The 13,974-nt window shown below is 40.2% G+C and overlaps 1 protein-coding gene across 9 annotated transcripts in view; it reads left to right on the plus strand.

The window, feature by feature from the left end:
• Positions 1-13,974, plus strand: part of MAGI2 (membrane associated guanylate kinase, WW and PDZ domain containing 2) — a 1,106,753-nt gene that overhangs the window by 643,767 nt on the left and 449,012 nt on the right. For all 9 annotated transcript variants that reach the window (XM_065555069.1, XM_042859399.2, XM_065554827.1 and 6 more), the window contains exon 3: positions 2,729-2,848. In XM_065555069.1, the coding sequence (XP_065411141.1) occupies positions 2,729-2,848 (120 nt within the window). The remainder of the gene's footprint in view (positions 1-2,728; positions 2,849-13,974) is intronic.

Consider the following 13,974-nt stretch of genomic DNA (forward strand, 5'->3'; position numbering starts at 1 on the left):
TTCCAATGCAAGGTAACATAGTTTGAAATGTGCAATCACAGACTGTTTTACAAACTGAGATACAGATTATATACTATACAGTGAGATCACTTATCTGACATGAACTGCAACTACTTCCAGAATAAAACATTGCAGCACTTTAACAATTTAGGACACACAGAGAAAACTTAAAGGGGAAGTTAAGTAAGCAGAATGTAATACCCTAGTTGGAATTTGGCCTGGACATCGTGTTCATTCCTTCACTTTTGGGAAAAGTGCCATGAGTTTTTAATGACTACATTTTTGTGTTTTTATGTCTCATCTAAAAGACAACACCTTCGCCATGAAGTGTTTCTTAACACAATGCTGGGGAATTGTTCAGTAGTGACGCAGAGGGGAAGTGGTGAATATTGAAGAGTTGGCAGTCTATTGATGCTATACTACAGTGGGTCCTAAGTGGTTAGCGCATCTATTATCATAACCCCAAACCTCTGGAGATAGTGCAACGTAAGATAATGCTGACATTCTCAACACTGTGCTATGCTGCTTTCCCACAAGAGGAAAGTTGGAGGCAACTATCACTAAGAAGCTGGTGGAGCATAATTCCTAAGGGCTGCATGAAAAAGGTTAAGCACTCCCTGTTGGTTATCTGAATTATAGTGGTATGTCCTTTTGTTGTCTGATTATATAATAGCCATATCAGGTACAGGGGGATCTCACACATGTGTAGACAAAGTTGTGGGGAGCAGGTAACAGCCCGTATGTTCAGAATGGAGATTGCACAAGTCGATCTCTATCTGGAGCATGTATTCTGACCGATCTGGGGAAGGTGGATTAGGTAGAGTTGGTGTATTTCGCCAATAGTTGACTCAGATGAGCACAGTGTCTTATGTGGATCATATATGAAGGATAATGGCTCTGATGTTATGATCTTTGGTCCATATGATGAGAGAGGGGAAGGGTTCGGTCTCTAGCATCCAATTTAGGGGTTTGATTCAGAGTTTATAAGCCATTACATAGATTTTTCTGTGAGATAATAGAGATTTGTGGTCTAACTGTGAAATTTAAATAGGGAATGGTGATCAGAGATTGTAATCAGGATAGAGACAAGAGGGGAAATTAAGCCTGTTGTTGGAACTCAGAAGAGTAATCTCAGAAATTCTGATAAATTTTCTCGACTTTCAATTTTTTTTTTTTTTTGCTAAGTTGACACCGAATTGCCTAGCTTTAGATATTTTGTGTGTGTGTGTGTGTGTGTGTGTGTGTGTGTGTGTGTGTGTGTGTGTGTGTAAAAAATAGCATTTTTATTTAGGTTTGGGTTTTTTTAAAATAGATAATCTCTTTATAACCTTAACTATATCTTTTCTAGTATTTTTGGCTGATAATTGTCTTATTTGCAATTAATGAACTAAAACTAGAGCCATCCGTGTTGTATTATTTGCTTCCCAGTGCTATGACTAAGTACAGCACAACCTCAATACACCAACAATTCCTTATTCAAAGCAGGGTCATGACTCCTTGTTGTTATCCCTATATTAAGTCTCTGAGCATCCCTAGTCTAACCTGGATTTTTTCAGAGCATGAGCAGACTCAGAATGATATTAGGCACAGGTGTCCAGGAGCATTGCATGATTGGGCCCTCAGTGTTTTGTGCAGTTAATAAAAAGTGCTACATTTTCTCTCCTGACAAACCTGACTCCTGAGTGCTTATTAAACTTTCCTCTGTGGAACTCAGGAGCTGCATAGATGTGTTCCAATGGTTTTCATCACTTATCACAAAGTCTAGTATCTTGGGCGAATGTGCAGAGCTCCCAGGAGTCAGTTTTTCCACAGTGAATAACTTCAAAATTGTCCATCCAACATACTTATGTATATCCTGTGTGCCAGTTTTTTTAGAATTGGGATTCCCCCTTACCTCGGTCCACCCCCATCCCCAAAATTGAAATCTTGTTTTAAAAAAAAAAGATAGCAGTTGTTTTAAAAGATTCAGATCTCTAAACACCTTGTGGGATCCACTTCAAACAACTCAAAAATTATCACCTAACAAGAGATCACATGTACAAAATGTTAAACCAAAAAGAGTTTTCTTTTTGAAAGTTGAGGTTGCAGGGGTATCAAAATCAGACTTATAAAGGAAAAGTGTCTTAAGTTGTTAGTTGCGGAGCCACTACCATGGCTCCACTGTAAAAATATATTTTTAATATTTATCCATAAAGTTGATCACACGGATTACAATCCTGACACGAAATGCTCTAAGAAAAAAATTGTAGAGAGCAGAGGCAGACTTTGATACATTAAAATAACTGTTTGGGTTTTTCTAAAGCTGCAGAAAATGTGGTAGTCATAAATAAAAAAAGACTAATTTTACATACGAATTCCTGATCTCAGTGGTGACCTCAATAAGCACAGCAGAATTATACTTTTTTATTAGCTAGAGGTATTTAAACTGGAACCTAAGAAAATCTGGCCCAGAATCCCAAATGGCTCTCGCACATCTCCACCAGTGTCCATATTTACATTGAAAATCCAGGTAGTCAGAGTTATACAGTTTTGCAAATAACATGGGAAAGAAAGATGCACTATATAGTACAAACATTTAATTTACCACCCTATAATTTTCTCAAACCATACAATAGGACTAGCACAGTGCAAGTATTAATGAAGGTTTTATAGTACTTTTCAGATATCAAATATCAGTTAATATATGCCTGATAACGATCATTTTGATGGCTTTTTCTCTTATTATTAGGCACCACAAGGCCACATAAGGAGGGGGAGGTCCCGGGTGTGGACTATATTTTCATCACTGTTGAAGATTTTATGGAACTGGAGAAAAGTGGTGCTCTCTTAGAAAGTGGAACATATGAAGGTAAGTACATTTTTATTGCTAAATCTGTTTGAGGTTTTCTTTATGTTTTTTCCGATTTAACAGAATTGCATTAGGACATCCCATTTCAAATGTGTCATTGCTACATTTATCTGAAACTTATGAGGAGCCAGATGGCAATTGTGAAAATATTTTCATATGAAAAAGCTAAAATGCAGATGGGTTCATTGTAATTTTAATACATCACTCTAGCTAAGAGAGACACTGAGAGCAAAACTAACACTACGTATTCATATAAATTGTCATGCAGCCCAACAGGATAATACTCTGAAGTTTTATAAAAGAAACATTAGTTCCTTATGCCAAGTACCTGAGGCAATGTAGATGAAGTTCAAACAAATAATTGCTTATTTAGCACATTTACAGGACAAAGCAAAGTCTTCAATGAGAAAACAGTTGTAGGGCTGGACACTTCTCCCCTGCTTATACAATATTGATGGTCCTATAAATATCAGTGTTCATTGGATGCTGAGACAGCACTTTTTAAGTAAGGCAGGAAGGCTTTGTAATATCATGTCTCTTGGGCTTTGTAAAGTTACTTAAAAGAATTCATTAATTTATGTATCTGTCAAATACATAGGGATTTTCAGTGATTGCTGTGTTAGAAAATGTCTGTTTAAGGGGAGAAGAGCTAGCAACTTAATGCAGAGCAATGTTCCCCGAGGGGCATGGTTGATTCATCTGATTTCAAATGTGTTCCAAAACATAACCATCCTAAAAGCTAAACTCTTGTGAATCGATCAGTTGCCAGAACAGTAATGAAACCAAAATCTGCACTAAAAAGTAATAAATGTTTGTTTTAAACAGAAGTATTTAAAAATAAAACTGAAAGGATCAATATTTGTATTTCAACTATCTTCAATAGTGATTGTAACATTAAAAACATACCATATTTCTGATTGAAAATATGGCCCACTCCTGCAGGGAGCTCTGTGTGGGCTAGGGTGACCAGATGTTCCGATTTTATAGGGACAGTCCCGATTTTGGGGTCTTTTGCTTATTTAGGCTCCTATTACCCCCCCACTCCCTGTCCCGATTTTTCACATTTGCTGTCTGGTCACCCTTGTGTGGACAGATACAGTTGCAGGATATGGCCCCATATTTGTACCATGTGATAAGAATATCAATGATTACTTTTATCCTGACTTTGTCCCAATCAGGAAAAACATCTCAAGATAAATAAAGAGCTGTTCACACCAAAGAAAATCATTAGCTCTATTATAAAGAGCATGAAGGAAAGTAATTCTTTCTCACCTAATTAGCACAAAGTACCCATTGAAAAGTAAATAAATTTTCATAAAGGACTAGATCAATACACAAATTATAGCAAAGAAGAGTTCCCATTAAAGGAAGACAAATAACTGGAAAAATGCATCTCTTTCCCTCTCCTCTCTTTTTCACTGTGTGACATTACGGGAGAAACTTGCATAACCAATAACAGAAAGGTAAGGTAATACCGCAGTGTTACATTCATCAGACCTTCATTGAATGTTGAGCCATCTCTGCCGGTCTCTTTATGTTAATTTAGGTTTTGAAGCTTGAATTAAAGCTACATAAGTTTTGAACAGGTCTGTCATTGCTTGACAATGTAATTTCATTAGTGTGTAGCAACATTGTAGAAGTTGACCTGCTAGTTCAAATTAAATCATAAGATTTTTGCTTTCCTTGAGGGATACAGAGAAGTGTCTTTTAATACCAGCTATCAGAAGCTGAGTGGACAGCAACATGAAATGTTCTGAATTTGTTGGTTGGGAAGCACTGCATGAATGTACCAGTCTGCTGAGACTCTAGCTGGATAAGGGCCCAAAGCAAGGCAGCACAATGTCCAATACATCACTCCCTGATTGGTTTTGGCAATCTTGGCATTTGCCAAAGACAAACCAAAATAAACCCGTAAGACTTATCTCTGTACAAATCCTGTCCCTGTTGCACAGGCCTCCCGTTATGATGTGTGTCATGGAAACTAGACAAATAATGTGCTGGAAAGTACGCCTGACTTACAGATGGACATTGTTGCATTCTCCTTTGAGTGCTTGTCCGTATGTACAGTCCACTTATGGTGTTCATGCACCTTGTGACCCCTGAGATTGGAGTCTTTTTGGCCAGCAGTACTCATAAGACATCATGCGTTTTTCAATCCTCATGTTCCACAGCAAGGACACATAAGGCCAAGGTATGCCAGCCCCCATTAAGTTCCTCTCACAGCTTAGAGACAGAGTTATGAGTAGTCAAAAGACTTCGAACCTTTCTACTGTAGTTGATAGCTTAATTGTTTTACAGTTTAGTTTATAGTTCATAGTTAGTTATTAATTATTTTTGTTTGGTTGCCTGTAGCTTTACTTCTTAGAGTTCTGCTCACCACTGGTATGGTGCTGTCCAGTTCTCCTGGATTCAAACATTGCCCCTCTGACATGGGCGCCGACTGCAAAAAATAGTGTGTGCTCAGCACCCACTAGCAGCCCCGCTGATCAGCTCCTCCCCCACCCTCCCAGCGCCATCTGCCTGCTGGGAGGGGAGGAGTGGGGGTAGGAAGAGGCAGAGTGAGGGTGGGGGATGCTCAGGGGAGGGGGCAGAATGCTCAGGAAGAGGCGGGGCAGGGTGAGGCCTTGAGGGAACAGGTGGAGTGGGGGCGGGGCCTGAGGCAGAGTAGGGGTCGAGCATCCCCGGAGAAATTAGAAAGTCGTCATCTCTGCTCATGCGAGGGAGATAGCCAAGCTTCAGGGTCCAATCTCCAGCCCGAGCTGCTATGTCTATGCAGCTATTTTTAGCATAGTAGCACTCTGTCCTCTTCGTCCCCTGACCCATGGCCCCAAAATTTATTATAACAGTTTCCAAGATCCATTAAAAATAATGGCCGAGGCCCTCCACATCCCTACTGAGGAGGTAAAGGTATAGAGACACAGGTTAGTGAACATGCTTTCGGCCTCCTCATCAGGAAAGATAACACTCCGTATCAATGGGAATATCATGGACCCTTGCAGATTCCTGTGGCAGACACCTGCTTCAGCACTGCCTACCTCTCATAAGGCATATAGAAAATACCAAGTGCCTCTCAAGGGTGTGGAATTCTTTTCGTGCACCCTACCTCATCCTGCCTTGTGGTCACAGTGATGAATGAAAAGGCAAAACAATTCTGGTCCACACCAAAAAAGAGAGAGCCAAAGAGACTATATTTATTTGGCTGGAAATCCTACTCCTCAGCGAGCCTGCATTTTTGCATGGCCAATTATCAGGCCATATTGGCCAGGTATGACTTCCACATACATGAAAGACCGTTTGCCTTTGTGGATAAGCTGCCCAATCAGATTTGTGAGGACTTCACATCACTAGTCAATGCTAATGACCAGGATAAGTCTCCAAGCAGCACTTGATGCAGTGGATACAGTTGCCAGATCAATGGCAACTGTTGTCATTACAAGAGGGAAATCATCAGGAATCAGGATTCCCCGGGAAGTGGCTGATTTATTATTATTTATATCACAGGAGTGACCGAAGGTTCCATTTTAGGATACATTGAGCTAGGTGATATACACGCAAATGACTAGACATGCTTCTCAGTGACAGTTGCCTGCAAATTTCCTCTTGTGGGGAAAACAGCATAGCACAGTGTTGAGAATGTCAGCATTATCTTATGTTGCACTATCTCCAGAGGTCCCTGCCCCAAATAATTTACAATCTAAAAGTGCCATTTTCTTCCGACTGTTGGGGGTTTTGAAATAGACTCCAAGGTGTGTCAGGAAAATTGGATGTTTTTGACTTGTTCACCATTGAGGCTTTGCCTCTTACTTCTGTCTGTCACTCTTGTGACAACAGCAAATTGCCAGAGAGTTCCATATTTGTTCAATAATTTTGTGTTTAAAACTATACAGTTTTCCATTTTTCACAAATCTGATAAAAACATGATTTTTGTTTAGTTTTCATTTTTCTGCACTTTTGCCAAATAGTGTGACTATTTTTGCTCACTTTTATTTGTGTTCTCCTGAGCTCCTGCTGAAAAGACTTTGCCATCTCTGTATTTGTGGATTCTTTTAAAACTGTGAAAATGGTTGAACTGCTGCTGCAAATGTTGTGGCAAAACACAGGAGTTCAGTCTCCAGGGCTGTACGTGTGGCAGAAGAAAGAAAGGGCCTGCTCTTGCTCCTCTTGAAGTCAATGACAAAACTCCCATTGACTTTAGTAAGAGAATTAGTGGGCCAAGTGTGTAATAATGCTTCCATGAAATCCAGCAGAGCATTATCTGTATATATGTAAGTGAGTTGCTTCTTTCTTTTCCTGCAATACATCAGCAAATGTATGTTATGGTCTTTTTATAGTTAACAGACTTTTATTGGTGATAGTGGGCCAAATCCAGAAGGCCTTACTTTGTTTTTCTTAGACAAAACTCCTATTGACTTTATTGAGTAAAGGACTTCAGTATTTGGCTAGCACAGTATGAGATACTAAACATCACATATATCAGGGAAAAAATATAGTTTATACTCAGGTAACATAGTGAGGTAAAATAATAGTACTATAATGGATGGCTAGTGTATATGCATATGTATCATTGCCTTATACTGTATAGAATTGGAACTATTCAGCTGTGTGTCATAGGCCCCATATTGCTGTAACACTGAAGGAGACCTTCCAGTTCAGGTGGCAGGCTACTGTGCTTTTTGAGCAAGATCTGAGTTCTAGCTCTACTTTTTGAGTGAAGTTCCAGGCCATGGCATGTTGAAAAATGGCAGCCATGGCTTCATAGATGATCACAGACTTCATATCAATAAATTACAAAGCAAAGGGTTAAGCATTGCAGATTGGTAAACAAGACGACGTCTGTGTTTTTTCTCTCCCCACCCCCTTTAAATGGAAAGGTTTGGCTCAGTACGCTTTCATCACTGACCTGTCAAGACCTGGTCAGAGACTTAATTTGTGGATAACTGACTTGATAGACCTTTCTGCCTCCATATGTCAACGAAACTTTGTAGTCCGTATACTAAGTCCATGGAATGAAAATCCTTATGAAATGTATGTTCAGAAAAATGTTAATGTGCATACATAGAAATGTAATAACTTTTTCTAAAACACAAATGCATTTTAACACAAATGCATTTAGACTGTTGTTGCTTGTAAAACTTAATTATAAAATATAAAGAATATTGAAGGATTTGAAGAACAGTGTATATAATGGACAGAATGGCATTTTTTTAAAAAATAGCATACGTGAGAGCAGTATTAGAAACAACAAATATTGTCAGGATAGGGATATTTGCTCTAAATATGGCTTGCAGAGAATATGCACAGGTAATAATACCCATTACAAATATCTTATACATAGAAAATAGATGTTGATGGTGTGGAGCAGCACTGTAAATACAAGCATGGAAAAGCTTGTTCAGAGCTATAAAAGAATGTGAAAAACATGACAAAAACGTTGATAAATCAAGTATGTTGAATTAACACAGCATCCCATGGCTGCCTTTACCCTTGTGGCTCTGTGGAGTGCTACACCAAGTCTGACAGCTTCTCCCCTTCCTGCTATCAATCATTTAGTTCTGTGTCTATTGATTTCTTGTTATGACCCCAGCCCTCTGGCCAGGCCCTTATTAGTTTCTGCCCTTTTGAGGTAGTAAAGATTCAGGAGTGCCATGACCCTGGCAAAGGATGGACAGTTCCAGGCCCCTGTGTGAAGCAGATAGAACCAGTCCCTCCCAGTCCCTTGCTGTTCCCTGAGCTGCTTCCCACCTCGCCTCCTCTCTAAGCTTTCTCCAGATTCTCCTTCTGGACAGTAGACTTCGGTGGCAGCTCCTTGACAGTCTGCTCAAGGGTTCTCCTTTCCTGGCAGCGACCCCGGAGCACCACCAGCTTTTCTGCTGCCCTAGGCGGCGGAAGGTACCGCCCCGAAATGCCGCTCCCCACAGAGGTGGCGGAAGGTCCCGCCGCCGAAATACCGCTGCGGTCGCCGCCCCCCAAATTGTAGCACCCTAGGCGACCGCCTCGGTCGCCTAATGGGTTGTGCTGGCCCTGCAGCCACCCCACCCCTGTGCCAGGCAGCCCTTTCCTCTTTACAGCTGTTTTGAAGCCACCAATCAACCCCAGCTGAGCAGACAGGCAGTTTCCTTATTAACCCTTTAGTTGCCATTATGCACAGGAAAAGTCTCAGATTTAATTCTGTGAGGAATAATCAGTTTATCTGTGCCACAGAAATCCACTCTTTATCATTTGGTGGGTTCTTTAAATTGTGCAAAACTCTCCTATATAGTAAAATATTCAGAGACTAACTGAAATTGCTTAACCATTCCCAACACCACTACATGTAGATTAAAATCCTGGCCTCATTGAAGTCAGCAGCAAAACTCTGATTGATTTAAATGAGGTCAGGATTTCACCCCTACTATTCTACTATTTGGGTAATGTATGGCAGTAGAATAAACATTAGAATTTCCCTTTTAACTCAGAACTCTTGAATTAAGGAATATACTTTAAATAAGATGACTGTGTATATCCTTCGATGAAATCCTGGTTTGCCATGTTTTCCCTCTATTTGAGGACACTATAATTTTCAGTTGTTTTACAAATGATTACATAAGGTGATGGCTGGCATCTTTTCATTTGTAAATACTATGGAAGCAACATTGTTATTATATAGCCCTAGGGAATGTGGGAAGTGGGAGGATGGGGTGGTCATGCTGCCTCTCCCCTTTCCAGTTCCCAGTTGTGATTCATCTTCTGCAGAGGCATTATTCAGCGCTACATCATCAGCCTTTTCACCATACATACAGCTTTAATATTAGCATGACTTTTAAATCTGAATGATGGATAATTCCATATAAGTATTAGTTTATTTATTATTGTATTGTAATGATGATCATTATTATATTAATAATTAGCAAGCTCCTAAGCCCCTTATTCAATTTTTAAATAGTGGAGTTAGAAATGCAAGTTTTGGCCCAGTGATTGTATTTCTATAATGCTGCCTCCTGCCAAAGCACTTGGAATGCTGTACAAAAGAAATGAAACAAATACAGTGTAATAAAATGCCACCCTCTTAAATCAAACACATAGAAGCAAGTGAAAGGGCCCAATTTTAAAAGGGGAGTAAATGGATTGAAAGGGTATGGATATAGCTACTAATACAGTGATAATAATGATCATTCTAAAACCATCTTTTTATAAGTGAAGTGTTTTTAAAAGCAGGGAGGAAATCAAATTAGACAGACTGCAGCGGAGAGTGAAGTCCACGCTGAAAGGGCCCTCCCAACGCAAAATTGTGATGGTCACTTTTCAGACCCAGCAGTTTATAAGCATGGATAACTACTAAAAGGGTGAAGGAGCAGGTCTTAAATGTAGCCAGGGAATTATGGCCTGATTGAGCTCTCTCACTAGTTTTACACCAATGTAGTTCTATTGGCTTCAATGGCATTGCTATTGATTTACACAAGTGGAAGTGAGAGCAGAATCGGGCCCTTGTCTTTAAATATTGCAGAACTTTAAACATGAAGGGCTAGGGATTGTTTAAAAAAAAAAAGCAAGAGGTAGAACCTTCAGAAATGGAAAAGTTGAAATGCTCCACAATGTAACACCAGGTCCATCTCAATGGATGTACTGGAGATTATAAGGGACTCTCTTCTGCTTCTTACTTAATGAACTGAAAGGCATCAATCTGTGCCCTTGTTTTGTTTTTTGGTTCAATGCACTGATGTTTACTAGGGCAAGGAGTAGGTGAGGAATTACAGTTTAATAACTCCCCCCTCCCCCCGCTTCCTTATCCTCCAAAAGAAAAGAGAAAACAAGGCTTTTCTTTAGTTGTGCTACTCAGACATAAAATGTGACTTTCACAAATAACTTCTGCAGAATAGTTTTCAACTTCTGAAAAGTAAAGATGGTGTGACAGATGTCCCCATCCTGTCTGATCTGAATTTTACCTGCTGGATAAATATTGATGATTTTAATAATTGGCGTTCTGTCTCTGTACAGCTAAACAATGAATTTCTCTGTCTTGAACTATGCTGCATGAAAAGAGCTGACGGCAATTAGTTTGGTATTGAAATAGTACCTTTCATAGTAGGTAGTGTCATGAGTGCTACTGAGAATTGGGCAGTGGATTTGTATACAAAACATGAGTAAAAGGGCAGCACTTCTTTGGGGAGAAACCTGTGTGTGAAAGGGCCCACTGGAGTCAAAGAATGTGGGCCAAGTAGCAGTGAGAAGGAAGTGAAAAGCTGATCATTGATACAGAGTGGGGAGAGTATAACCCAATGTCCATGTACGTTTGTAATAGAAATAAAAGTTATTTTTGACATTCGGAATGGAATGAATGACACCAAGGAAATTCAGACACACCTCCACATGAAGCAGGGCTTAACACACTAACACACTCTTGAAGATCTTCTTTTTGAGGAGACTGGCCTTTATATGACACACACACACACACACACACACACACACACACACACACACACACACACACACACACACACACACACACAGGCCAGTCCCAAGGCACATTTTGTAGCAGTTTCAGGGCTGCTTTATATTGTAGCAGCTGATAATTGCCCCAGAGAATATCAGCCAGATGTAGAACTCCCTGGCCCTCATCCCTTTCCCTGACTATGCCCAGCTGGATTCTGCAGTATGGAGGGGTCCTTGAGTGGTTTAGAACTACAGCAGCAGGGCTTCCTATGCTGCACCGTTTATACCCAGCTGCTCCAACAGCCCCTTCAGCTGTTGGCAGTCAGTGTAAATTATAACAGCCTTCGGGATGCTTTAATTTATGCCAGTGACTAGATCAATACCCAGAGGGTCCCAATATCTGCAGGAGTCCAAAAGTGGCTTAAAGCCACTAGTCATGCCCTCTTTCTTGAGTTGTGCAGAGCACTTCTCAGCTCAGCCCCAGATCTGACCCATTGCCAAAATTCTGGGCAGTCATTACCGGAAAGATACTGACAAACTGAAGGAGTTTGGAGAATGGCAACAAAAAGTATCAGTCAGTGTAGGGATTGATTTAGCTTGTTTAAGCAGTGATTGAGAAGTATAATATAATTAAGGTGTGCAAACCCCTAGGACGGAGCAAAAATATTTAGGGTCGCCGAACTATATAACTAGGAGAACTGGGAAGAAATTAACAAAGGGGAAAGATTAGGTTTAATATTAGGTTATATTTTCTGACAATGAGTTGTATTAAACTTTGGAACAACATTGCAAGGGAAAGGGTCAAAATTTGTTCACTCCCAAGTTAAAAGTAGAGTAGGCAATGCATTAATAAGTTATTGTAGAGAACTTTGCTGCACTGGCAGATGAATTAACTGAAAGCATCTATTAAGTGTTATCTATTTCTAATTGCTCCCAAACTTAAATCCTGAGTGACAAATTACAACCAGAATTTATTATTATACAACTAGATTATAAACCTTTAATACTAGGCATTTCAGATGTGAATGCTGACATAACTTCAACTATCATGTGAATGCTGCCACTTTAATTCAAAATTATGGTAGTTATTTAAGCCAAATTAGAAAACAAAAGCAATCATTCCCTTACTCTGTGTAGAACTGAGCCCAATAGGGAACATGGGATATTGCTCTGACAACACCTGGGGCCTATTTCTTTTCCTGTTTATACTGAACTAATTCAGGAGTAACTCAATTTCAAGTTAATGGAATTGCACTGGTGTGAAACCAGTATAAGGTTTTTTGATGCAACTTTAGGTTTTTGGAGGGGCATAAACTCTCTTGCATCCACACATACAAGTTCTTTTTTCAGTTTATCTGGTGGTTTATCCCACTAAATTAAATTAATCCTCTTTGGAAGCGATGGAACTCTATTCCGGAATGAGTTATACCAGTTTAAAGACTGTGTGGATGCATACCTATTTCAAATTAGCTATGCCACTTCAGGCAGTCCTCCACTACTACCGCTTCACACCTGGACTAGTGTGTCTGTTTCCTTGTGTGACCTCTACTGCTCTGGGATCATCTTGACTGGATGTCACCTCCCTGCCTAAATGCTGGCACACAACCAGGTGTATTCCTTTGTTCACATTCCTAGAGTCCATCATAACATTTGTACTGCACTTCTGCATGGTCCTGCCAAGTGGTTCTGAACTTCCTTGCCCTCTGGGGAGAAGAGCACATCCAGTCTCATCTTAACAGGAGTACAATGCACAGCAATGCAAAGATTTACAACCAGCCAACAGAAAAAATGCAGAAATGGTATTCCTGGACACAACCCAGTATTGTGCAAAGGAACTCCAACACAAACACAAGAACATGAAGGACAAAACTAAGACCTCAGGTAATTCTCTCAGTACCTGCCCTTCCTATGTGGAGCTGGATTGGGTCCTCGGGCATAGGCTTCGGCATGCTGAAGAGATCTTGACTGGTCAGGGTCTAGGGTCACTTGGGTGCCTTCCAAATGGGTCAAAAAGTCCAGCATATACCAGGGTTCAGTGGAGGCCTCCTTGGCAAAAACAAACAAACAAACAAAAACCAGTTCCATTCCTCATAATAACCTTATACTGACGTAATTAATTCTGAAATAGTTATGTCACTTCTAACGCAGATTAATTTAAGCAGGACAAGACTCCAGATAAACCGGAAAAAAGACCTTTTGTGTGTGGATTCAAGGCAGTTTATGCCAAAACCCTTTCCTGTGTAGACAAGCCCCTTACACTGGTTCCATACCAATGCAATTCCATTAAATCCAAATTAACTCTTGATTTAATCTAGTGTAAACAAGACAAAAATAGGCCTTTGAGTATTATTTTGGCCACGTGAGGGCTCCCATTTATTTCCAATAAAGCAAAAGAATTACAATCAAAACTGCAAGGACAAATGTGCTAATAGAATACAATGACTCGATGCTCCCCTGTGTTAAGGCCACTTTACATAATGCTGCCAGAGCAAAACAACACTAAAGATGGTATAGTTAGGTGAAGGAGGGTTGTGCCAGTATAGCAGGATCCTCCAGTAATGTCGAACCAGTGCAAAGGCTCTTACGTACACTGGCCAATGCTGATGTATCAGAGAGCCCTTGCATCCCCTGTCTGCCATATGCCCCTTTGAGGCTGTGGATAGCTGGCAAAATGTAGAGCAACCTCTAGGCTGTAGGAAGCTACACTGAGGGACACA

Source organism: Chrysemys picta, chromosome 1 (genome assembly GCF_011386835.1).
Source record: "Chrysemys picta bellii isolate R12L10 chromosome 1, ASM1138683v2, whole genome shotgun sequence".
Taxonomy (NCBI): Eukaryota; Metazoa; Chordata; order Testudines; family Emydidae; genus Chrysemys; species Chrysemys picta.